Source organism: Nuphar pumila, chromosome 15, assembly GCF_984573655.1.
Source record: "Nuphar pumila chromosome 15, dmNupPumi1.hap1.1, whole genome shotgun sequence".
In the NCBI taxonomy this organism is placed as follows: Eukaryota; Viridiplantae; Streptophyta; class Magnoliopsida; order Nymphaeales; family Nymphaeaceae; genus Nuphar; species Nuphar pumila.
Window position 1 is genome coordinate 22857319 of NC_143263.1, and position 27080 is coordinate 22884398.

Below are 27080 nucleotides of genomic sequence, written 5' to 3' on the forward strand. Positions count from 1 at the left end.
TACCAGGCCTGTCGGGCATTATAGACCCAGTCGAGTGGGCTCGGCTGGGCAGATGGGTGCAGTGAATTTTTTTTCAAAAAAAAAAAAAACTTGTTTCGTTGTGCTGGCTGGCAGCCGAACCAGGATCGGCTGCCCGGGCCTTGCCAGGCCCTGGCAGGCCAGTCCAGCCCAGCTGACCTGGGTTCGGTCAGGCTGGCAGCCAGCATACAATATATATATATATATATATATATATATATATATATATATATATATATATATATATATATTTCAAAAGAGAAAAAGGTTTAAAAGGAAAAGAAAAGCTTCTTCTCTTTCTGACAGGGTGTTGCCTGTTAAAATATTTGTACTCGTACACATATATGTATATATATATATATATATATATAAATATATACATATATGTGTGCAATACCCGATAGGGGTATTTCTGTCTTTTTGCATTTGCTATATAGTTGTTTTTAGAAAACAACTATTTATTTTTTAGAATTAGTTTACATTTTATATTTTATATTTTTTGTTTTTTATTTCACGCAAGTGGGGGCCCCACATAGAGTCGTTGGGGCCTCCAACGGTCACAAATGTGACCGTTGGGGGCTCCCAACGTCTCTATGGGGAGCCCCTTTTGGCCTCTCCTTTTCCTCTCTTCTTTGTGCATAAATAGGGGCGTTCCCCTTTGTATTTTCTTACTTCTTTGAGGAGCTTTTGGTCTATTGTAATGAGTGTTACACCCTTCTTCTCTTTAATAATATTAATTTATGCCTTATAAGCATTTTTGCCCCTTTTGTGGGTTTATGTGTTAGCACATTATGTGCTTGTGTTTTCCCCTTTAGTGGGTATATCCGCACTTCATGTGCATGTGTATTGGTTCATTATTGAACCTAATGTATTCAAAGCCGTTTCTTTACATGGTATCAGAGCAAGGTTGGGATCAAATTGCTCTTTGTTGCATTGGGAAGCGTGCTATTCAAGAAATTTAAAGAAGAATGGTGAAGTTCTCGTTTCTCTCTTTTGCTTCTTAAAATTATTTGGTATGCATTATGTTTCTTTAAGTATTGTGCATTATAAAGAATTAGATATGTTTTTGCATATGTGTTCTCCTTGTCATTATGAGTTTGGATTCTTAACATTCCATTGAACTTTTTATATTATTATCTTTCGTATGTCTTTTCTTGAAAAATAAGTTTTTTTAAAGAAAGTTATGTTTGAAGTAAAATGTTTGTGAGATATGTAGCATTGCTCACATACTCTCATCATAATTATTTCATATTAAAGGTATGTGTTTACCCTCTAAAATGTCCTATATGAGGCTTTTCATAATATCATGTGTCTTTGAAAAATGATGTTTTATTTTCCTACCTAATGAGTTCTTTTTCTTACGAGCAATGTTTGATTAAGAAGGCATTTTATAATACCGGTTGAATTAAGTTTTAAAAAAAATTGATCTCATAAAATATGGTTATTCTCTTTATATTCTTCAATTCAATTTCAAGAATATGCTTTATTATAAAATTTATGGTCTTCATTAATGTTGCATACTTATTACATTAGGAGTTAGTTATAATCTATTAAGTCATATAATATTATGATTTTTTGTTTATAGATTTATGCCATAACGCAATCCTATTATTCCTTTTGGGATTTTCTCCACTTTAATAAAGTTTTCCCTCTTTCTTTCATATGTACCCTCATTTGGGGATTTGTTTTTTTGTGTTGGATCTCTCTTTGAGAGGCCTTTTGATCCTTGTGAATCTTCTTATGAGTATATACTCTTTGAGAAGATTTCATGATTGTTATAAGTTTCTTTTTAAATAACAATATTGGTTTTATGAAACTTCTTAAATATTACCATCTTTATGAAAGCTTGAGAGACTCAAGCATTTGCTCTTTTTATGAAATACATGCACATGTGAAATACATGCACTAGTGCATGTTTGCTACTTTTTACGCCTTTTGCGTATTTTGTTCAAGTGTTGTAAGAGTATCTTCGTGCACTTCTTTTATAAAGTATTTATGCTTGTATGCGTATTGTCTCTTCATAGACATTTTCACATGGTACTCTCTAAAGAGATTTTTATATTGCCTTCTTTAGGGCCTGTTTTTTGTCCCTTAATGGACTTGTGAGATTGTTTCTTTTATCGTTATAAGTGCTTCCGCAATACCTTGTTACAAGATTATTGCTATTCTACATCTTGGTATGCATATAATTGCAATTTCTAAAGGCTTGATTTGATTCTTGGATTATTCCAAATCCGTTCTCACACATAACATTGCTTATATATTTCATGTTGTGTTTATTAAGGTTTTTTTTTTTATAATGATCATGATTGAACATAATTTCGTGTTTATGCAAAATTATTGTTATAAGGCATATTGTTGTGATTAATTATGTTGGACCTTTGAATCGGCCCTCTTTGTAAAATCACATATTGGAAAATGATTTCCCTAAGAGTTCATTGCCTTTTTATGTCATTTATCTTATATCCATCACAAGTTATATGATGCATCAATCTTTTTTTATGGCCTTATTGTTATATTAGAGATGATTGTTGAGGTGAGTTATGGGCATCTTGTGTTATGTCATTTTAGATTGTCCACTTGCCATATTATAGATGGTTGTTGAGGTGAGTTATGGGCACCTTGGGACTCTAGAATGATTCGTTATATGATCTCTAATTATGAGTGTGTCACTCGTTTTCTTTTAGCCATTGATCTTATGGATGCTCTTATCTATACATAAATGTGATGGATATATGGTGTTTGGAACCTTAAATGTTTTAAGGTATATTAAATTCAAGGGTTTTGGGATTATTGCTCAACCTTTTGTTGCTTATGAATCTTATGAGTGCATTTGCACATTTGTGAGTTCGTGTTTTGTGCTTTTTGTGCACAAGTGTTTCAAGTGTTCTTGTTGTGCGTATGTGCACGTATCTATTTTCAAAATATTGTCCAAGGTTTTATTTATATGTTTGTCATTACAAGTTTTATTGCCTCAAAAGTCTTCTCCTCTTATACCTCTTATCTAAGTGTCATCATATGTATACAAGATTTTTATTACACCTTTGTGTGTTGGTAGCCCTTTATTGGCTTTGTTCTCTTGGTCTAGTAGCTGAACACGCTTGTCTTGAGTGTTATTATATGTATACAAGGCACGTTGATTCACACCATGGTGTGTGATTTTAGTCCATGTTGGCATTTGTGTCCTTGTTCTAGTCGCTGAAATGTATGCTCATGGTTGACTTCTTTCACTCATTTCAAGTGTCATTTTATGTAGACAAGAGATGTATTGTGTTTTAGCCCATGGTTGGCTTGATACCCTTGTTCTAGTAGCTGACATACTTGATCTTGAGTGTATTTTTACGTAGACAAGAGATGCTTTTGGTCCATGTTGGCGTGTATTCTCTTGTTCTTGTCGCTGATGCACTCATTTCAAGTATTATTATATGTAGACAAGAGGTTCTTTTACACACCTTTGTGTGTGTCTTTGGCCTTTAATGGCATTATATTTATGTTCTTGATCTAGTAGCTTATATACTTGATTTATGGGTTTTGGAGGACTAATGAGGTAGTTGCTTGTAATGGATGAATTATTGTTGAAATTTGCAAAATTTCATTCATAACTTGTGTTTTAAGATATTCTAGTGAATCATATCATTGATATGCATATTTGGAAACCAATTTAATTATTTGGCATTTAACCTATATATTAAGTGCTTTTTGATTTTTCGGTCACCTAATGAGTTTTTGTATTTGCAAATATTTCTACTCAATGTGTAATGACTCTTGGGAGGACATTTTTAGCAAGATCACATGTGACATTTGTTTAGAATTTCTTCTCTCTAAGATATGAAAGAAATCATTAGATCATCTTGTGTTAAAATGCCTCCTTATTATTGATTTGTGTGTCAAAATTGCTTTCGTTAGTATGTCCCTTTTAGGGAGCCACTAGTTCTTATGTGAACATTGGGTTCTTAAAGATATTTGTAATACATGAAACTTTTTTAATTTTAAATAAAAAATTCATAATTTTGTGTCTTTGTGCACTTGTGAGTGTTCCCCATTCACACACTTCTTACTTCCAAGTATTGATAAATTCCTTTGAGTACTTATTGGGCCCTTGTGCAAAACGATTTATGGAAGTTGGTGCACTTCATATGCATTGTCTCTTTGAAGACATTATACATTGCTTTTCTTGAAGACTTTTTCATAGTATTGAAATGATTAAGTAGTTTTTTAATTATCCTGTTATGATCTTCCACTTAGATATACTTTTTTGGAATTTGTTTGAAATGTCTCTTAATAGACATATTTCATCTTGGTAAAATCATGATTTACTGTCATCCTTAAGAAATGCTGCCTCTTATCTAATGTTTTGAAAAACTGTTCCTATCTTGTTTAAAATCACTCTTGCTTTTCAATATATTATTGTTGCAATTCTTGGGTTAGAATATTTTATGTCTTGTATACTTTGAGTCTTCTCTTGGTTTGTTCTTTCTCTACATGATCATTAAGATGTGGTGCCTTAAATACATCATGGATTCGATCAATGGAGGTACTATGGGGATGATCGCCAATAAAGACATTTTTGAAGACTTACATTTAAAAGCATTTGCTGAGATGTCATAAAGATGGAGATTTCCCTTGAAGACTTTTGAAGCATTGGACTTCTTTTCAAGACTTTCTTTTGTTTTTCCAAACTTTCGGGTTTTTTCCCCGCAAAGTTTGAGGGGGGGGTGTTAAAATATGTGTACTCATACACATATATGTATATATATATATATATAAAAATATATACATATATAAATATATACATATATGTGTGCAATACCCGATAGAGGTATTTCTATCCTTTTGCATTTGCTATATAGTTTTTTTTAGAAAACAACTATTTATTTTTTAGAATTAGTTTACATTTTATATTTTATATTTTTTGTTTTTTATTTCACGCAAGTGGGGGCCCCACATAGAGTCGTTGGGGCCTCCAACGGTCACAAATGTGACCTTTGGGGACTCCCACCGTCTCTATGGGGAGCCCCTTTTGGCCTCTCCTTTTTCTCTATTCTTTGTGCATAAATAGGGGCTTTCCCCTTTGTATTTTCTTACTTCTTGGAGAAGCTTTTGCTCCATTGTAATGGGTGTTACACTCTTCTTCTCTTCAGTAATATTAACTTATGCCTTATAGGCATTTTTGCCCCTTTTGTGGGTTTATGTGTTAGCACATTATGTGCTTGTGTTTTCCTCTTTAGTGGGTATATCCGCACTTCATGTGCATGTGTATTGATTTATTATTGAACCTAATGTATTCAAAGTCGTTTCTTTACATTGCCGAACCAACTGAACCAGGTTCAGTTGGGTGACCGCATGGCCTGTCAGGCCCAGCTGAACCAGGTTCGGCTGGGCAGTTGATGGGCCTGACAGTCCCAGCCGACTGGGTCGGCTGGGTTCGGTTGGCCAAACAAAAAAAAATGGTATGTTAAATGCTTGTTTCATGGTAAAATTTGATTTCCATTAACAGTCTCATGTATGAATCGTTCGATACATGTAAGCTTGTGGGAAAATTTTGTTATGCATGCATGTCTCAATAAAAATCAGTTTAAGTATGTTAAGAATCGGTGCATGCCTAAATATAAGTTTATTCATGCATGCATACTTGATTTTTAAATATACATATGAATGCATACCACACATATTTGAATGTAAAGATGCATATATATATATATATATATATATATATATATATATATATATATATATATATATATATATATATATATATATATATATATATATATATAAAAGCATGCTTGATGATGTGGATTTGCACATACATGCAGTCCTAAATTCGATTCCGCCTAGGCACACATATCTAAATAAGAACATGTTTCTTACCTGCATGTTGTAGTAGTTTTACTCATGCGCTGGACTTGACGGGCAGCCTGGTCGAGCTGGGTTCGGCTGGGCAGGCCTAGTAACCGCGTGCTCAGCAAGTCTGCTAGGCAAGTGCTGGCCTGACAGCATCTGCCAGGCCTAGTTTACATTTAGTTCTTCAAAAACAAAAGGGGACTATTTATACATATATATCCCTATATATATATATATCCCAAATTTTCTCATGTCAAGTGTTCGAATCTATACATGTCACCTATGCTGACTTTAACATGTTAAATATCCAGATTTTTACTTGTTACATGTTTAGATTTTTGACATGACAAATACGCAGATTTATGCACGTTAAATGTGCAACTTTATGCATGTTGAAAATTCAAATTTTGTCACCCCCGTCTAAATTTTGTATGCTTATATGTGAGTGGACTGTCATGTATACTTTCATGTGACTAATATGCATGTCTTCATGTAAACTATAGCCATGCATCTATATAACAATGAGATAGAAAATATCATGTACGCTGCCATGATTTTTTATTGCTATCACATGAGCTATTTTTCATGATAATAAGTATGTTTCTGATCATGATTATTCGTGGGCTATGTTGGCTAGGTTAACCCCACCCTACTTTGTCGATTGGGCAGAGGGCTTGACCCAGCCGACTGAGTTGGCTGGGTGAGTTTGACATCATACCAGACCCAGCCGACTGTCTCGGTTGAGTCATTTGTCACAAGAAAGATTTTGTTAAAGAAGTTAAGAAGTGAATGCTATTCTTAATTGTCATAGCATGTCCAGATTTCTGATTAAGTAAAATGTAGATTTGTTGCATAATCATATCTGCTAGTTCATGCTTATTGTGATATCGTGGAGCTTGATTTGAATTCAGTTATGCAAGTAAATTTCCAGAATGTGCTATTTGTATGCAAAAAAATGAAATGTTCACATGCTTAAACTTGATATACTGTGCTGAATTAAAGTATTAATGCAAGATTGCTTTCATGTGCATGTGCATGTGCATCTGCATACATGAAATTGATATGTTTTGCATGTACATATTTACATGAGTGTTCACATGTTTTAATTGAGATGATTCACGAATGAAAGCAGGTATTTGGCATGATTATGTGAACACATGCGTATAAATGTTTTGGTTCTTGCACATCTCTAGTTGGCATGTATGAATGTGCATTGAAAAGCATGTGAAATGAATGCATAGTGACATGATATTTATGATTTTTGCATATGAATGCATAGATGATCAAAATGGATCATCATGGGCTATGCGAGCCTTGAGCATGTGTTGCTCTTTGTTTGAGATGTTCTTATGCATTGCAAAAATCAAATGTGATATTATTGTTCTAATTGCACTGTTTTTTGTTGCCACAGGTTGTGGTCTCGTGAAGAGTTTCGTATGTTGATTTGCGAGTTTGTGTTATTAATTCTACATGTTGAATTGAAAATTAAAAGAGATGAATTAATAACAAGATAAAAGAAATTAAAGAACAATGTAATCTACGTTTCCTTGATGTCTCTTGTATAGTGTGAGAATCTTTGACATTGCGGTTTTGGAAAACCGTGGGAATACTAAAACTCTGTGTGCATTGTTGTTGCCTCTGAACTTGATATTGAGGTTCTTCTCCTGCCCACGGTTTTAGGGAGAATTTGTCACTTTGCTTGGGGGTGGTGTGTAGATACAACTGTTTTGGTATACCAAGAAAGTGACACTTGTGGATTTGGATGACCCTGGTATTTCCGACATTAGATTTTGATGTCTAATGTTCCGAAGGCTGTTTCGGTCGAAGGCTAAGTTTGAAACCCAGTACAACAACAACAACTACGCCTTCATCCCAAAACAATTGGGGTCGGCGATATGAACCAAAAAAGAAAATCATTCTGGGTCTTCCACATGAATCCTTCTCCTCCAATCATTTCTATCCAATGCCATGTCCTCGGTGAGGTTCAAAGCATTCATATCCTTTCCTATCATCTCCATCCAAGTCTTCTTAGGCCTACCCCGACCTCTTTTAACTAATATATTTTCTCATTTTTCCATCCTTCTAACTGGAGCATCATTAGGCCTTCGCCGAATATGTCCAAACCACTGTAAACGATTCTCTCTCATCTTATTTTCAATGGATGCAACGCCTACCTTCTTACATATCTCCTCGTTTCGAATCTTATCTTTTATTGTATTTCCACACATCCATCTAAGCATACGCATCTCAGTTACACTCATTTTTTGAATATGATGTCTCTTGGCAGTCCAACATTCCGTACCATATAGTAAAGCGGGCCTATTTGTCGTTCTATAAAACTTTCCCTTCAACCGCAATGGCATTCTACGATTGTATAACACTCCAGTTGCACGTTTTCATTTCATCCACCCAACCTTTATCCTATGATTTACATCTTCATCAATTTCTCCATACTTTTGAATGATAGATCCCAAATATTTGAAATAGTTATCCACCAGTAGCTTCACTAGACTCCCATCACTACTTCGTTGCTTACTAAATCGACATTCCATATATTCTGTCTTACTCTTACTCAACTTAAAACCTCTTGCTTCCAATGTCTGTCTCTATAATTCTAACTTAGCATTAACCCCAACTCTAGACTCATCAATCAAAACAATATCATCAGCAAACAACATACACCACGACACTTATTTTGAAAGATGAGTATAAGATCTCTTGTGGTGGTGGCTGTGTTTAACTGTAAAGGCCCCGGGTTTCTGGGAATGTTTTCGCACTTATTTTAAAAAAAAATTGCCACTTTTTCAAGGGTACGAGTTGGGGTCGTTACATGCCCCCTCCATTTTTTCTTGGGAATACAGGTGGATCATGTTGGCGATTCTCTTGTGTTGACGCAGTGTATGTATGCCATGGATGTTCTAAATAAGTTCAACATGAAAGACTGGACCTGTTAAACTCCCATGGCTATAGATTCCAAAATTGAGGCATGTAAAGATGGAAATGAATAGATCATCTTTTGTCTGAGTATTTTCAAGAGTTTGGTAGGAGCCGTTCAACATCACACTTTTACTCATCCTGGCTTGGTATTTTCTTGTAGTATATGCACAGTCCCAAAGTTAGTCATATGGAGGTTGTGAAAAGGATCTTTAAATACATTAAAGGAACATTGACTGATGGTTTGGTGTATAAAATTACAAAGAAATTGGCTTTTAATATACCATTGTCAGTAATTGCTTACTCAGAGGTGATTGGGCAGGTGATCCAGACACCTGGAGATCTGTGACCTGGTATGGTGTTTATTTATGTTCTCACTTGATTTCCTGGTTGAGTAAAAAGACAAAATCTGTTGCTAGATCCAGTATTGAGGCCAAGTACCGGGCTATGGCTGCAATGACTGCTGAAGTATTGTGGATTAGACATCTGCTGATCGCTTTGCATCAGCCTCTTTTTGTAGATTGCTATTGTACTGTGATAACATTAGTGCAGTCCATCTCCAAGAATCCAGTTCAACATGGAAAGATGAAACATGTTGAACCGGATCAACATTTTGTGTGAGAGAGAGTAGAAGGCAAAGAAATTCAGCCTGTTTTTATTTGAGAAGATCAAGCGGCTGATCTGGTCACTAAGCCTTTGTCTATTAATTGACATTGACAGTTGAAGGCCAAACTGTCCATGGTCCTTACCGTGCACTATTTGAGGGACCGTGATGTTGGATATGGATCCAGATCCAGATCCAAAATAGAATAATGGGTCAGACGTTCCATTGTGTGTTCTTGTATTTGTTGTTATTGTAATAGTTTGTGTTATGAGGACATACTTGTCCATGTGTAAAATATTTCATATAAAAGGGATTAATAGTCACACTCAACTATTCCAAATCAGTTGGGACGTTCTGCCGCAGCCATATCTCTTTCTTTGTTTGTCTCTGCTCTTCTCGTTGTTTCCACCAGGCATGGTTCTCGAGGCAACTCTGATAGTCATATGAAAGCCATATGGCTGCGATCCTTTAGATTGTCAGATACATTTTTGCTTACTATTCTCTGGGTCCTTTTTCTCTCTCCATCATCACTTCAGCTAGTTCCCTGTATGAATTGCAGTTAAGGTGGCAGAAGTTTTTGTAAAGACGGTGTACTATAGCCTTCTATTTTTCTGGTTATTTTACATTTCATGAAGCACAAGCATGTTGCATTCCCTGCTATTGAGAGTCCTCCACATCAAGGCTTTCTTGATTTGGCATCAAGCCTTTTCTTGGTATGGGTGTTTTCATATTCTTTCTTTTGCTTTATCATGGCAATAAGACTTCCCTGTAGATTGTCGGAACCAATACCTTCTGTTAATGCAAAAAAGCTATTGATTTAGATTAGCAGTGTCTCTGTCTCCGTGGTGGAATCTTGACAGTGTTCTTTTGTTGCCTTATGTGCATTTTGTCCTTGAGCTTGCAGACTTCTCTCTGAGTTTTGTTCATTTCTGAGGTGCTATAGTATTTTTAACTTTTTTTATGATCGTAGTAATTTGGGGATGGATATTCTCTGTACAGTGTTGCTTTGCATTAGGGTTGTTAGTGAAAAATCCTATATAATGTGATTTGCAATTTCTTCCTTGACATTATCAGCTAGTTCACCTTCTCCTTTTCCACCTCCATAGGTTAATAGAAGATGCTCTTGGGAGATTCATTGATGAGAGAAAAGCAATGCAGCTGAAAGACAATTCTTTACCAGTTCAAGGTTGTGCTACAGTTGCAGGACGTACCGATAAAGGGGTGACGGCTCTTCAACAAGTTTGTTCATTCTGTTAGTGATGTTTACTTTAACAATCTTAAATTTTAAATGGCACCTGTTTTTGAAAATTGCACACACCCATAAATATATGCCTTTGGTTAAAATTACAATGGTCTGGGCTCTTGTAATAGCCAAGAACTAAATTCTTTCTGGCTACTCTTGTTTCAAATAGTGGAATAAAACAGGAACCTGTGCTCTTGAACTTGAATATTTTAACAGGTGCTTGAAAATTTTCTGCTTTTCTTATGCTCTCCAGTTTTATTCAGAGCATATAGATATAACATAATTTTGAAATGATCACTTGGATTGGTTATTTTATAATCTTTTAACCTCTTAACCTCAATTGTCTATCATATGTCTTGTTGCATTGCATATCGTGGATATATATTTGCTACTGCTGTACTATCTAGTAGAATAGTAGAAACCACCAATTTTTAACCTTCTTTTTAAATTTATTGGTCGAACAAATCCTACTTACATGATCTATGTAGTTTATTCAGTAGAGAACATGTTTTGTATCATGTGACCGTGATGTGTGAACATGTCTTTCAAGAAGTTAAAAAAATCAATGGCCTACATTGCTCCAAATTTTTATGATTAATTTTTTTTCTCATCAAAACAACAAGATCCAATGTATGTTTCTCATAAAAAACCATGCTAAAGCTGCTGAACACATTTATAAGTTTAGATTGAGCAGATAAAGCTTATAGCTATGATTTCCAGCTAGATAGTGAAAGAAGGCATCAGAAGTTGATTCACCGAAACCCACAAGCAGTAGAGAAGAAGAGCAGACACAAAAGGGGCTCAAATCTGTATGATTCCCAATGTGGGAGGTTGTGTGATATTTTCCTTAATATATTGAAATTGTTACACTATGATACAATGACAAAAATACCCCTGCACTAATGAACATACAAAACAAAATATAAAGGGGGTAATAATAGAACAAACAAACAGATATAAACACTTTACACATGTGAACTGGATATGAAATATGGACCAGACCCAAATCCTAACACATCTCAATAGCCTCCCTCACCTTGTACATGGACAACTTGGATTTCAAATACTAAAATCTCTCCTTGGTTAACCCTTCATAAATAAATCTGCTACCACGAAACCAAGTTACCCCTAACATAAATACAATAACCTGAAATCGATCTTCTGCCATCTGGATCACTTTCCCAATTAACATCTAAAAATGCCATAACAGAAAGAACATCTTCCCCTTGCGATCTCCTTCTTTACAAGAAACCACCTCCAAGTGTCCCTTTCAAATACCTTAAAATTATTTTCACTGCTTCCATATGACTAATTCTTGATTGATACACTTGATTTACTGCATAAACAATACCTGGGCGTGTGAAGGTAAGATACTGCAACATCCCAACACTCCTATATTTGGTTGGATCATCATACATTTTACCATCATTCATGCTAAACCGCTAATGTATAGGACTAGGAGTTAACAATGGTTTACACTCACTCATACCTGTCTTGCAGAGAAGATCAAGAGTATATTTATGCTGGGTCAGGGCAAGTCCATCTTCCTTTCTATCCACTTCAACTCCTAGGAAATACTTTGATTTTCCTAGGTCTTTCATTTTGTCTCTTGCTTAGCATATCTTTTATCTGTTTGTTGTGCTCTTCTGAAGTCCTTGTGACAATTATGTCATCAACATAGATAAGCAAGACAATCATGTATCTTTTACCTTTATGAATAAATTGAGAATGATCAAGAGGCAATTTATAAAGCCCATGCTTCTGTATTTTCAAGAGTTTCAAAACATGATCAAGAAGCTTGTTTAAGCCCATATATCTTTTCAACTTGCACACATATTGAGCTGAATCTTTCTCACTATATCCTGGCGGATGTTCCATATAAACCTCCTCTTTAAGCTTTCCTTGCAAAAATGCATTCTTGGCATCAAGCTAACTTAATGTCCAACTATGATTAACAACAAGAGATAATATAATATAGATGGTTCCCATCTTAACTATGAGATTGAATGTTTCCTTGTAATCAAGTCCCTGTTCTTTAGTAAAACCCTTTGCCATCAAGTGAGTTTTATACCTTTCTATGCTTCCATCGAGTTTATACTTAATTTTATAAACCCATTTTGATCCCACCATATTTTTATCTAGAGGCATCTTCACAACTTCCCATATATGAAATTCATATAACGCTTTCATCTCTCCATTCATTGCTTCTATCCACCTTTTATTTCTAGTTGCTTGAGCATAGGATGTTGACTCTTCCTGCTTCTCATTTTACATTAAAAAAACTTGATGGTCCATGCTGAAGTACTGATAGCTTACCCACCTATCAATAGGATGTCTAACTCTGCTTGTTTTCCTTACTTCAGGCTGGCTGGTTTCTTGTTGGCGAGCTGCATGATTTATATTATCTACATTTCCAGGTTCTTGTCGCTTTGCAATATCTAATGCCTCTTTATTCCTTCTTGAATAAAGAAAACCCTTTTTATACCTGCCTTCTATTTGCACTTGTGATTTTCTTTTTGATGGCTGGTCAACAACAAAAATTGGAATTATCTACTTGCTGCCCTCTGTCTTCTGACATAACTTCTTGTGAAACAAGATCCATCATGTGCGATAGATAAATAATTCACCACTTAGCCAAGGTTGATAATATTCTTCATCTTTTCCTCTGGATTCCTGCATCTAATCTATGCTCAAAACTTGTTTGAAAGAGGTTTCATCAACTATAACATTTCTTGAAATTTTGATACACTTATTCTTGATGTCATAACATCTGAAACCTTTATAATCATAAGCATAACCAACAAATTTACATACATAAGGCTTAACTTCAAATTTGTTCCTCAACACCTTGTCTACATGCACATAGCATTGACATCAATATGCATGCAACATACCATAATCAAGATTCAAAATTTTCATGGGAAGCCTATTTATGATATGAACAACTGAATATAAAGCTTTTTTCTATAGATAAAAAGGAACGTCACCCAGATGTAGCTTAACCAAAGCACTCTTAATAATATGGTGATGCTTTCGTTTAGTCAGACCATTTTTGTCGTAGGGTGTGCGAGCAATACACTCTTCGATTGATCCCACTATTTTGTAGATATTTAATGAATTCTTTCAAAGTGCTCTCTACCATCTCACTAGAAATTCAGAATGAACATAGAGAACTGATTCTTAACCAATTTCCTGAATTTGACAAACAATTCATATTTATGTTTCGTAAAATATATCCAAGTATAACAAGAATGAACATCAAGGAAATAAACATAATATCAACTATTAGAGGAAGAAGAAATAGACATTGGACCTCAAACATCAGAATGAACAATTTCAAAAGGTTTTGAAGCTCTTTTATTCCACGAATCAAAAAGCACGCGAATCTTTGATAACTAACAGCTAGGACAAGGACTCCTGACTCAAACTGGACTTGGGAATCAAATTGCTAGACATTAATCTCTCAATAAAGCTACAATAAGCAAGATGACTGTGCCAAACATTAGGGTTATTTGACTATAGCAAACTAAAAAGACACGATGGACTCGACATTTCTGACTGTCTTTGAAACTAATTCAACAAAACTTGACAAAGGAACTTTTCTGAAGACGTACATGTTGCCCCATCTTTCTCCCTTAGCGAACGTTCTCTTTGTGCGGAGATCCTTGATGTAGACAGAGGATGGAGTACATGCAATACGAGAATTTGTATCATCAACCAACTTAGAAACAAAAACAAGATTCCTTTTGATATTTGGAACAAAGAACACATTAGACAAATTGAGGGAATTTGAATTGGACAAAGGAACAAAACATTTCCAATATGTGTAATGGAGTGGTGTCCCATCTTCAGTAAGAACACCATCTCTACCACAATATGAGATCAATTTCAGAAGCTTAACCTTATTACGCATAATATAACTTGCAACCCTAGAATCAACATAGCGCAAACCTTGATCATTTTGCTTCCGATTAAGCCTTGCAAGAGTGGCCAACAACTGCTTGTTTCTAGAGATCCAATTCTCACTTGTTTGCCCACTAGATTGAGTCTTATTCTGCCTTTTGTCTCTAGAGATTCAATTCTCACTTGTTTGCCCACTAGCTAGTTCTTACAATGATAGCAGGTGGGAATTCCTTTGACTTGATTATTCACAATAGTAAGAGTATACGGCAGAGGTAATAGACCACAACCTCTGTGATTCACCGTACGACCATGTTCTCTTCCACCTCGTGGGCCTTCTCTTCCTCTTTCACGCCCTACTCCAAAGATAACTACCACATGAAAATCCCCTTGATCTTTAAATGTCTCTTCTGTCAAACTAGTGAGTCATCTCATAATGCAATAACTTGGCCCTCAATTCTTTAAAAGTGGGAAAAACTGGAAAGCACTGAAGCGTTATAGAGAACATGATATCTTGGCTCGAGACCACTTAGGACTTGCTATACTTTGTCCTTTTCAATGACTTTGTATCTGACCATAGTAAGCTGATTGGTAATTCACTTCAACTTATTAAGGTAGTCCATAATCAACATTGATCCCATCTTGAAATTCTAGAACTCCTTTAAGAACACAATGCTGGCTTTTGATATTTATGAATATGTTTGCATTAGTTTTGCCCATAACTCCATGTCGGTGCTGTTAAAATGTAAAACTGTACATATATGTATATATAATAATATTATATATATATATATATATATAAATACATTTTTCATTTCTTTCTTTTCTGTAATTTTTTTCCTTTATTTTTATTTTTTGTCTTTATGTCATCTAGTTCAGTTTGAACTAGAATGACTGTTGCTAGTCAAGTCCTGTCCAGACTTGACTAGCAATAGAGTTGTTGGACTGACACATTCCAACAGCTCTAAATAGAGCTGTTGGACTGTGCCCAACAGCTCTATTGAGTCCTCTTTCAGCTGTGTATATAAAGGGGTGCAGCCCCTCTTGTATTTTACTCCAATGCTTCTTAAGCAATTGGTTTTTCATATCAATAAAGAATACATTTTTTATTTTTATTTTGTTTCCAGTTATACCCTTTTTAAGGGTTATGCTTTAGTGTCATTCTTGACACTTGCTCTTGTTAATCTAAGCTCGTGTTTCGAAGATCCCCATTTCATTTCATGGTATCAGAGCCGCGGAAGTACTAAATCTTGACGAAAAGCTGCCTCGGTTTCCGTGCCCGTTTGCAAAAGTGTTCGCCACTTGAAGAGAAGTGTTTTATCACTTCATTGGAGAAGATTTCACATCTTGTTGTATTGTTTTTTTTTCTTTCTTTTTCATTTTCCTTCTTGTTTCTCTTCTATCCCTATTCTTTCTCTCCTTGTAATCGATGGATGACAATGATAAAGTCACCATCATGCCTATGAAACTAAGCGATACGAACTATGTAACATGGGCTTCAATCATGAAGCCCCATATATGGGGAAAAGGCTTATGGGGGATTGTGGATGGTTCCGATTCGGAACCTAAGCTATCTCTTACTAAAAAGGAGGGAGATAAAGAGGTCCCTCTATCGGAAGAAGAGAAAATCAAGGCTATTGCCTCATACGAGAAGAAATGGAAAGAATGGAGAATATCTCATGCGAAGATAATGTCATGGCTTATCAATAACGTTGACATTAAAAAATGCTCAAGTCTTGCCAAATTTGATCATGCCGATAAGGCATGGGAATACCTTAAGAATATGTATTCCCTTAAAGATATTGCACACGTGTGCAACCTCCAAGAAAAAGTTCGAATGATGACACAAGGAGACAAAACTATTCGTGAATATTACAATGGGTTGTCCGAACTTTGGGAAGAACTTTCCCTTTTAGAACCAAAGTGGCATTGTGCCGAAGACATCGAGCTTCGTCAGAAACAACTCGATGTTGAACATTTTTACCAGTTTATCACTGGATTAAGGCCGGAATTTAAAACCACTAAATCGGCCCTACTTCACCGGGGAAAAATTCCTTCTATTGTTGAAACTATTGAAGAGTTAACAATGGAAGAAAATCGTCTCCGGAAAGGTTCTTTAAAAATTGAAGATGATTCCGTTTTAGCCGTGTCTAGACCAGGGAATCATGTTCGATCATATAGGCCTCCTCACTTTAACCGACAAAATGGTGACTATGATAAGAAGAAAGTTATTTGTCATCACTGTCATGAACCGGGACACTACAGGCCACAATGTCCCAAACTTAAGGAGCTGAGAGAAAAAAGAGCTGCAATTGCTGGATCGGAGCCTAAAGATCAGGATGCACCAGTTTCCCTGGCCCAACTAATGGAGATTCTTCAGCCTCTCATCAAAGGTGCCTCTTCCTCATCTGAAGCTTCAACCGGCGCAGCAGCCTCATCTTTTTCTGATCTAGGTAAAATTTCTTGGCTTCTTGACTCTGGTGCATCTTTTCATATGACCCCAAATAATCAAAGTCTATCCAAATGTGTTAAAAATAAAACAAGTGTGTCAAAGGTCTTTACTGCTGATGGGACTTCTGTTGAAATAGAAAGAATAGGAAATTTTGAAAAAAATTTATAAAACAAAAAAATTTTTTATTTCAGAAATTAGACATGTTCCCAAATTAAATTTAAATCTTTTATCTGTATCTCAAATTTCTGATTATGGGTGTAATATTTCTTTTTCTTCTCATGGTTGTTGGGTACAGGATCGCCAGTCAGGCAAGCTGATCGGGGAAGGCCATAGAGGAGGACTTTATTACATGAATTTTTTGGAAATGTCGAAGAAAGCTTTTTGTTATAATATTCAAAAAATAGAGTTGGAACTGTGGCATAAGAGACTTGGTCTCCCACGTATAGCCAAAATCCAACATTTTCCAAATCTAGGGAAATTTTGTAACTCTGAATCATTTGATTGTAAAGATTGTATTCTCGGCAAATGAAAAGATTACCATTTCAGAACAAAACCTTTTTCTCTTCAAGACCACTTGAATTAATACACTCGGATGTTTGGGGTCCTGCACCAGTAATTTCTAAAGGAGGATTTGTTTACTATGTTATTTTTGTCGATGATTTCTCCCGACATACGTGGATGTACTTTCTCAAACATAAGTCTGAAGTATTTTCATACTTTCAAACTTTTCATAATATGGTTAAAAACAAGTTTCAAAATGATATTACTATTTTTCGCACAGATTCAGGGGGAGAGTTTTTATCCACAGATTTTCAAAATTATCTTAAATTGCATGGCATCACACATCAAAGATCTTGTCCTTATACACCTCAACAAAATGGACTGGCAGAACGAAAACATCGCCATATTATAGAAACCACTAGGACTTTATTAATAGCAAATCAAGTCCCGAAAGACTTTTGGGCAGAAGTTGCCTTAACTGCCACCTATCTCATTAATAGGATGCCATCTTCTTCGTTACAAAATATCACTCCCATTGAAAAACTTATGAACATTTGTCCAGACTACTCTAGACTAAGAATATTTGGGTGCAAATGTTTCATATTTACTGACAAAAATGATAAACCTTCCCCTCATGCGATTCCCTGTGCCTTTTTAGGATATGCTGAAAACCAGAAAGGTTATAGATGTTTTGACTTCAAAAATAATAAACTATATGTGTCTAGAAATGTTTCCTTTCTTGAAAAGTTGAGCTTCTTTGATTTTAGAAAATTAAAAGACGTCACTGAGTACTCCTTTTTGCTAGATCTAACATCAACATCTGATGAATATGACCTTGACTGTAACTTTGATGATGATCAAAGAATTATTGATCTTAATGTTGAAAATGAAGAAGTTCATAGAGATACTAGTATTCAATATTCCAGGCGACAAGAGTCTAATCCTCCATGTGCACTTGAGAAATATTCTAACATTCCAACTAGACAATCAACCTGAATCTCGAGGCCTCTAGGAAAGTTTGTATCATACGAGTCTTTCTCACCCACATATAGGGCAGTTATTGCATTAATTCACTCATATGAAGAACCATCCACATATTTTCAAGCAAAAAATGATATCAAATGGATAGAAGCCATGAAAGCTGAATTAGATGCACTTGAAAAGGCTTCTACATGGAATATTTAAGATCTTCCTCCAGGGAAGAAAACTATAGGATGTCGATGGGTTTATAAAATTAAAACCAAGAGTGATGGTACTCTTGAAAGATATAAAGCCCGTTTAGTAGCCAAAGGTTATGCCCAAGAATATGGGATTGATTATGAAGAAACCTTTGCTCCGGTGGCTCGTATGACTACTGTCCGAACCTTAATTGCCTTAGCTTCTATCAAAAAATGGTCTATTTTTCAAATGGATGTCAAAAATGTTGTTTTAAATGGAAAGCTAGTTGAAGAAGTATATATGGAACCCCCTCCTGGTCTAAGTATTCCTAAGGGTAAAGTCCTTCGCTTAGAAAAAACTCTTTATGGACTTAAACAAGCACCAAAAGCTTGGTATGATATGTTTAGTCGTGTTATGATTGATATTGGTTTTCAATTCTGTTTAACTGACACTGCTTTGTTTATTAAGAATTCTGATGCAGGGATCATTGTGCTTCTTCTCTATGTGGATGATATGATCATCACCGGAAGCGATAAACAGGGAGTTGAAACAATCAAAACACTTCTTAAATCTCATTTTGAAATGACTGATTTGGGCTTATTGAGATATTTTTTAGGCATTGAAGTTGTTTATTCTCCTAGAGGATATTTATTATCTCAGACTAAATTTGCTTTTGATATTGTTTTCAGGTCTGGTATTACTGATGATAAGAAAGTCGACACTCCAGAAGTTGTTAATGTTAAAATAAAGATTGATGATGGAGAACTTCTTGCAGACCCTACTCCTTACAGACAGCTTGTCGGGGCACTTTCCTATCTATCCATTACCAGACCAGATATAGCACATGCTATTCATACAGCAAGTCAATTTCAACATGCTCCTACTTCTGTTCATATGGGAGCAGTCATGCGTATTATCAGATACATCAAGTCCTCTCTTTCACGAGGACTTTTCTTATCTTCCTCCTCTTCTCTTGATTTAATTGCATATACTGATGCTGATTGGGTAGGTGATCCCAATAACAGACACTCAACCACTGGCTTTTGTGTCTTTTTAGGGGAATCATTAATCTCGTGGAGGTGTAAAAAGCAGCAGAAGGTATCTCTCTCATCCACCGAAGCTGAATACAGAGCCATGGCAACCACGACCATGGAAGTAGTTTGGCTCCGACGACTGCTTGCTGACATGGGAGTTGAAGCAACAAAGGCTTCACAAATGTGTTGTGACAACAAAAGTGCGATCTACATTGCCAGTAACAGAATATTCCACGAACGCACCAAACACATCGAAATGGATTGTCCCTACGTCAGAGAGGAATATCTACACGGGATAATTGATCTGCCATATGTCACTTCAGAATATCAGTTAGCAAACTTCTTTACAAAGCCTCTCGCTGCTCCCCGATTTCACTTTCTCTTAGACAAACTTTCGCTCATTGTACCGTAAGTTTGAGAGGGAGTGTTAAAATGTAAAACTGTACATATATGTATGTATAATAATATTATATTATTATATATATAAATACATTTTTCATTTCTTTCTTTTCTGTAATTTTTTTCCTTTATTTTTATTTTTTGTCTTTATGTCATCTAGTTCAGTTTGAACTAGAATGACTGTTGCTAGTCAAGTCCTGTCCAGACTTGACTAGCAATAGAGCTGTTGGACTGTGCCTAACAGCTCTATTGAGTCCTCTTTCAGCTGTGTATATAAAGGGGTGCAGCCCCTCTTGTATTTTACTCCAATGCCATCAGGAATGCCCTAGCGAACTTCCTGTGAAAGGGTGAATGTGATATAGTCATCTAGTGCTTGGTCGTTCTTCATTCAAGTCACATACTCGGGATTTCTGCTAGGAGTAGTCAATATCATGACCCCTTTCTCATCCTTTTGTTTGTGCATAATGAATTCAGTGGGATTGATATTGTCCCATCAACATGTATAGAAAAGTCATGACTACGAATAAAAGGGATGGCTTGACATTTCTAGGTCACGAAATTAGAGTTATTCAGTTTTTCAGAAATAAGTTAAGTAATCAAATTCAAAGATAAGACTCACTGAGAGGAATTATACTCCATATTAATCTCACGGTCTCAAGGAAAGCTAAAGGATGAGAGAAACTAAGAGACAAGGCCAAAACCATAAGTTACGAGCATGCTCGAATTCCAAGCCGGACACAAAAGGTTCTTATTTTAACATCAAATTTTAATATATAGACGAGAAAATATTTAAACACAGAAATCACGTCACCATAATAGATTTGCGCCTTTTTCTTTTTCTTTCTCAAATCACACCTCACAAAGGATAATCAATCTAAATGCTTGATGACCACTATAATCATAAACAAAACAAATATGCATCAAAACAAAGCCCAACGTAAAACTTAAAAGATTGATTCACGTGAAATAGATGGTTCATTTTTCACGTCAAATAAGAGCTAGGGAGGAACAAAACTAGAGATGAAACATGGTATTAAGAGATCTAATATTCTAGTGTTCAAAGAGAAAAATAATGTGATCGGTATAAAAAAAGAAGGATAAGGAGACCAATTAGGAATCCAACAATATAAATATAATAACTTTAGGGATTTAGACAAGAGAAAGAATAAAAAAAGATACTAGAGAGAGTCAATGTAACGACCCCAAACTGACCCTCGAAATTTTGCAGATTTTTTTTCTTTTTATAAATAAATAATTTTGAAACATTGCGAAAAATATCCTAGTGACCCGAGGCACATTACATGTTTAATATACACAACTCAACAATAATTTTAGACATAGAATAAATCAAACCATGAACTGGAATAGAATTTATTTTAATTGAATAGTCTTCATTTAGGGTTCACATGTTCCCTCAAAACAAAAACTCCCCAACACAGTTAGAACCCGTGCCACCATATCATAACCCTCGTTCCCTCCAGCAAGCTGGTCCCTCCATCATTGTGCTTTAGTACCTGAAAAAGATTTTTAAAAACGGGATAAGAATCGAAGTTCTCGTACGTGACTCTCTTAAAATCCAACAATAAGGAAATTAACATAAATCAAATTAAACACAAGTTTAAGAGAACTCTACGAACATCACATATTAAGAACAAACTTACAATATAAGCAGTTCAAATAGAACAACCAACAATATCATGCTAAATTAAACATTTAGGGATGCATGAATCAATGCAACATGCATGAATGACTTATTTAACTTTAATTAGTAGTATTGCTTTTGCATGTCCCTACTTAATGCACAAAATTAAGTTCTCACTTATATAAAACCCACAAATATTCAAAACGGGCCAAATTCTCAAGGTTTAAGGCAGTTTTTGGTGGTATCTTAACACACAATTTGTATTTTATTTACTGGATTCTACACATGTTCCTCGTTTGATGTCAGGAATCATCACCATCAATCAGAACATTGAAAATCATCACCTATTGTCAGAACGACAAGAAAATCAACATCCATTGACGCTACTTTCTCGGTATTCCAATAACTGCAGCTGAGTGTAACAACACCACATCTAGATAAAGTAGCGGGAGTTCCCTACAACCGTGACCGAAAATATGAACCAGACATCGGGTTCTTGGAGAAAACAATGCACACGACATTTAGTATCCTCACGGTTCTCCATGACCGCCATCTGAGGTTCTCACCCTTTCCAGCAAGGAAGAAAATTTATTACACTATTTGGTATCTTTTACCATACTTAATCAATTAAAAGTTCTTTAGACAAGAAAAATTATACAAATAATCATGCAATAACAGATTCAAGCCCTTGCCTTGTCAAATTCAACAATATAATTAATTCAAAAGCAATACCAAAATAGCTTTGCAATGCATTTATAATTTACTACTGCGTGAGCAACACATGCTTCTGGCTTCCAATGGCCCATTAGTGGTTCACACATAACCACTATATAATTTAATATAAATTAAATAGCATTGCAAATTTTATAGTGACAATAATCATCCATAATCATATACATTTAGTATTCACAATGCACAAGATAAGACACCAAAGCATAAACGAATGCAAACTTTATCAAGAATATCAGATTTAATCATATTGGCCTATAATCCAAACTTTTTGTGACCGAACAATTTCAACACTTATTAGGTTCAGATTCAATATCCATGACCGACCAGATTTCACAGATCCAATAGAAATCAGATTTTTGGAACAACATAAGAAAAAATTTAGTTTTCCAAATTCCAAACAATTCTTCAAATCTGGTTTCTAATCCATTTAACAAAACAATTTTTAAACCAATTGGAAGAAACACCTCAATTCCTAACCACCCATAGAGGTTTACATAACTGATTCAAAAAAAGCAGATTTTATGCTTGGACACACTAAAAACAATTTACCTAAATTTAAGGAAGCGAATCACATGCATAAAACCAATCTTATGAATGCAAAGCCACAACAGCCATAATCAGATTTTCTTAAGGCATAACAGACAAAATACTAAAGTCATATTTGAATTTGTGTACGAAACCTAGGCTAAAGCAGAAAATTAAGCATGGTATACATGATTAAGTCATTGGATAAAGTACTAGATAACAAAATTTTTTAGAATGCATTGACTGAAGTGCTTGATATATATATATATATATATATATATATATATATATATATATATATATATATGTTGATCGACCCATCCCATGATAATACATGGTTGTGACTAGGGGTGGCAATTTCTGACACGACCCGCCAACCCGCCTCTTAGGCGGGTTCGGGTTGGGCTTAAGCCAACCCGTTTAATAAACGGGTCGACCCGTGTAACCCGTTTATTAAACAGGTCGGGTTCGGGTTGGGGGTATGCCAACCCGCCAACCCGGCTGACCCGTTTAATAAACGGGTCGACCCGTGTAACCCGTTTATTAAACAGGTCGGGTTCGGGTTGGGGGTATGCCAACCCGCCAACCCGGCTGACCCGTTTAATAAACGGGTTAGGCGGGTGGGTCAACCCGCCAACCCGACCCGCCAACCCGTCTGCCCGACCCGTCAACCCGACCCGCCAACCTGCCTACCTGCCAACCCGATCCGTCAACCCGCCAACCCGACCCGCCAACCTGACCCGCCAACCTGAAAACCCGTTTACCCGACCCAACCCATTTATTAAATGGGTTGGCGGGTCGTGTCGGGTTACCCGTTTATTAAACGGGCCGGGTTCGTGTTTGCCACAGCTGACCCGTTTAATAAACGGGTCGGGTTCGGGTTGAGGTATGCTGACACGCCAACCCGCCAACCCGACCCGATTGCCACCCCTAGTTGTGACAGGCCCAATACTGGTTATGACATCTGACATAACCTGAAAACGAAATGAATTTGCCGTATTAAAAGGAATGCATGCATCATAAAATCATTTCCCAACCACGACATTCGCATGCTCGACTAAATGCTAAGGAGTCATAGTAGTACGAATGTCGGATTGCACCCCAGTGGTAGTCTTAGGAGGGAAAAAGCTCCTAATAGGGCCTCTGGCTCTACCTCATCTCGAAGAACTCTCTCATACTCTTCTTTCTCCTCTTCTTTTTGTGCCAAAGACACTACTAGTATCCCCAGCTACATCGTTCCCCTTCGCTGCAGAACTTTCTACTTCTGATGCTGTGCTAAGGGCCGTAGGATCAGAAGTAGGGAGTTCATCTTCGTCCTTCCAGGGCCGCAGATACCACATTTTTGCTTCACTCATCTCTTTTTATTGTTTTTTTTTCTCTCAAACCAGTAAATAATTGTTGGCATTGCAATTTCACGGCATTCGACAAAGTCCTTGACATACATTTTGTAGAAGATGAACCGACCCTGAGAGAGAGAGAGAGAGAGAGAGAGAGAGAGAGAGAGAGAGAGAGAGAGAGAGAGAGAGAGAGAGAGAGAGACGGCTGAACATGAAAACAGAAAACTTAATTCATCATTAGGGCTTCTCTCTATATTAAATAGAGAGAGGCAAAACAAAGAAATTACATCTAAGACCTTATGAAAAAAGTATTTCAGAAAACCTCTAATAAAGAACAACTTAACCTAAAAACCACCTATTCTCAACACTCCCCCTCAAGCTGGAGCATAGATATCTATCATGCTCAGCTTGTCACAGCATCTGGAGAAATTAGGCCTAGCAAGAGGCTTTGTAAACATATCTGCAACTTGGTCTTCAGACTTTAGGTATTTTGTAGTGATATGACCAGCTTGAATTATATCTCTTACATAGTGACAATCAACCTCAATGTGCTTTGTTCTCTCATGAAAGACAGGATTGTTTGCTATATATGTTGCCGCTTTGTTATCACACATCATGGTCATTGGAGAGGAAACCTTCACCTGGAGATCATTAAGAACAGTGCGAACCCATATCAATTCAGCAGCTGTTTGGGCCATAGCCCGATATTCTGATTCTGCACTCGACCTGGAAACCACATTTTGTTTCTTACTTCTTTATGAAATCAAGTTGTCTCCCAGAAACACACAGAATCTTGTGGTAGACTTTCTATCTACTACAGATCCAGCATAGTCAGCATCAGAATAAGCTACTATCTCCAGAGTTCCACCTTTCTTGAACAGTAACCTCTTTCCAGGAGAGGATTTTAGATATCTGAGAATCATTATGGCTGCATTCCAGTGTACCTCAGTTGGTTTGTCCATGAACTGGCTAACTTTGCTTACTGCTAAAGCAATATCTGGTCTGGTCACAATTACATATAGTAACTTCCCTACTAGTGAGCGATAGCGTTTGCTATCAACAGGTTTTGACCCTTCTTCAACCAACTGAACTTTATGGTCCATGGGAATATTTGCTGGTTTAGCTTCCAACATGCCTGTTTCCTTTAATAAGTCAAGAACATACTTCCGTTGAGACAGAACCATCCCTTCACGGCTTCTAGCAACTTCTATACCCAGAAAATACCTGAGTGAACCAAGGTCTTTTGTAACAAAGTGTTTATGAAGATGAGCTTTTGTGGCTTCAATAGCTTTCACATCATCTCCTGTAAGAATGATGTCATCCACATATACTACCATAACAACTATGCCAGAGCTAGTTTTCTTTATAAAAAGAGTATGATCTGCTGCTGATCTGTTAAAACCAAAGCTTGACATCACTTCAAACAACTTTTGAAACCATGCACGAGGACTTTGTTTCAAGCCATAAATCGCCTTTCTCAATTTGCACACCTTATGACACTCCCCCTCAACCTCAAAACCTGGAGGTTGTTGCATGTAAACGGTCTCAGAGAGATCCCCATAAAGAAATTCATTTTTCACATCTAATTGACACAAGTTTCAGCCATGCTGAACAGCTACTGAGAGAACAAGACGGATGGTACCCATCCGTGCAACAGGAGAAAACGTTTCAAAGAAGTCAATTTCATATGTCTGGGTATATCCTTTCGCGACTAATCTGGCCTTGTACCTCTCAATAGAACCATCAGATTTGTACTTTATTGTATATACCCATTTACAACCAACAATGTCAGCATCTGCTGGGGAATCAACTAGATCCCAGGTATGCTGAGATACCAAAGCTGTCATTTCTTCTTGCATAGCCATCTTCCAGCGATTATCAAGTGTTGCCTGCTGATAGTTCAGAGGAATGGTTTCAGCAGATAAGGCTGAAATAAAAGACTTCATCTTATGTCCAATTCTGGCATGGGAGACAAAATGAGCTATGGGATATAAGGTGCATTGTCTTGTCCCTTTTCGTAGAGCAATAGGCCTGTTATCATTATCCTGAAGAACACTATTGTCAGTAGAACTTACCTCAGGAGAAGAAGAAGATGAAGACTCTTGCGGAAGTGGAGCTCTACGCACATATACCAATGGAGGATTATTAAATCTGGAAGAGGATGAAGTTTGGTTCGGTAAGGAGGGCACAGATTCCAAAGGAAAAGGAGGTATAGGTAATGGAAAAGACTCAGCTGGATCAACCTGCAGCGGAGAACCGGAACTAGAGTAATATGGAGAGGATTCCAGGAAAGATACGTCCGCACTGACATACTCTCGGCGAGAAATAGGATCATAACATCGATAGCCCTTCTGATTTTTCGGATAACCAATAAATATGCATTTTGTAGCTTGAGCTGCTAATTTATCACGGTCAGGGCCAAGTTTATGAACAAAACAGACACATCCAAATATTTTTGGTGAGAAAGAAAAAAGTGGGGCATTAGGTTTTAGGATATGTAATGGAATTTGATCACCCACAGAAGACGAAAGCATGCGGTTGATCAGATAGCAAGCAGTGGTAATCGCATCACCCCAGTATGACGCAGGAACATTGGATTGAATCATAATGGTCCTTGCAACATCAAGGAGGTGTCGATGTTTTCGCTCAGCCACCCCATTTTGTTGAGATGAATAGGCACAGGAAGTTTGTGGTTGGATGCCATGATCTTGGTAAAATTGTAACAAATCTTTTGATTTAAACTCAAGAGCATTATCA

The 27080-nt window shown here is 36.4% G+C and overlaps 1 protein-coding gene across 2 annotated transcripts in view; it reads left to right on the top strand.

The window, feature by feature from the left end:
* LOC149814789 (Pseudouridine synthase family protein) overlaps window positions 1-27080 on the top strand; it is a 109073-nt gene that overhangs the window by 41269 nt on the left and 40724 nt on the right. For both annotated transcript variants that reach the window (XM_089989528.1, XM_089989529.1), the window contains exon 4: window positions 10507-10652. In XM_089989528.1, the coding sequence (XP_089845654.1) occupies window positions 10507-10652 (146 nt within the window). The remainder of the gene's footprint in view (window positions 1-10506; window positions 10653-27080) is intronic.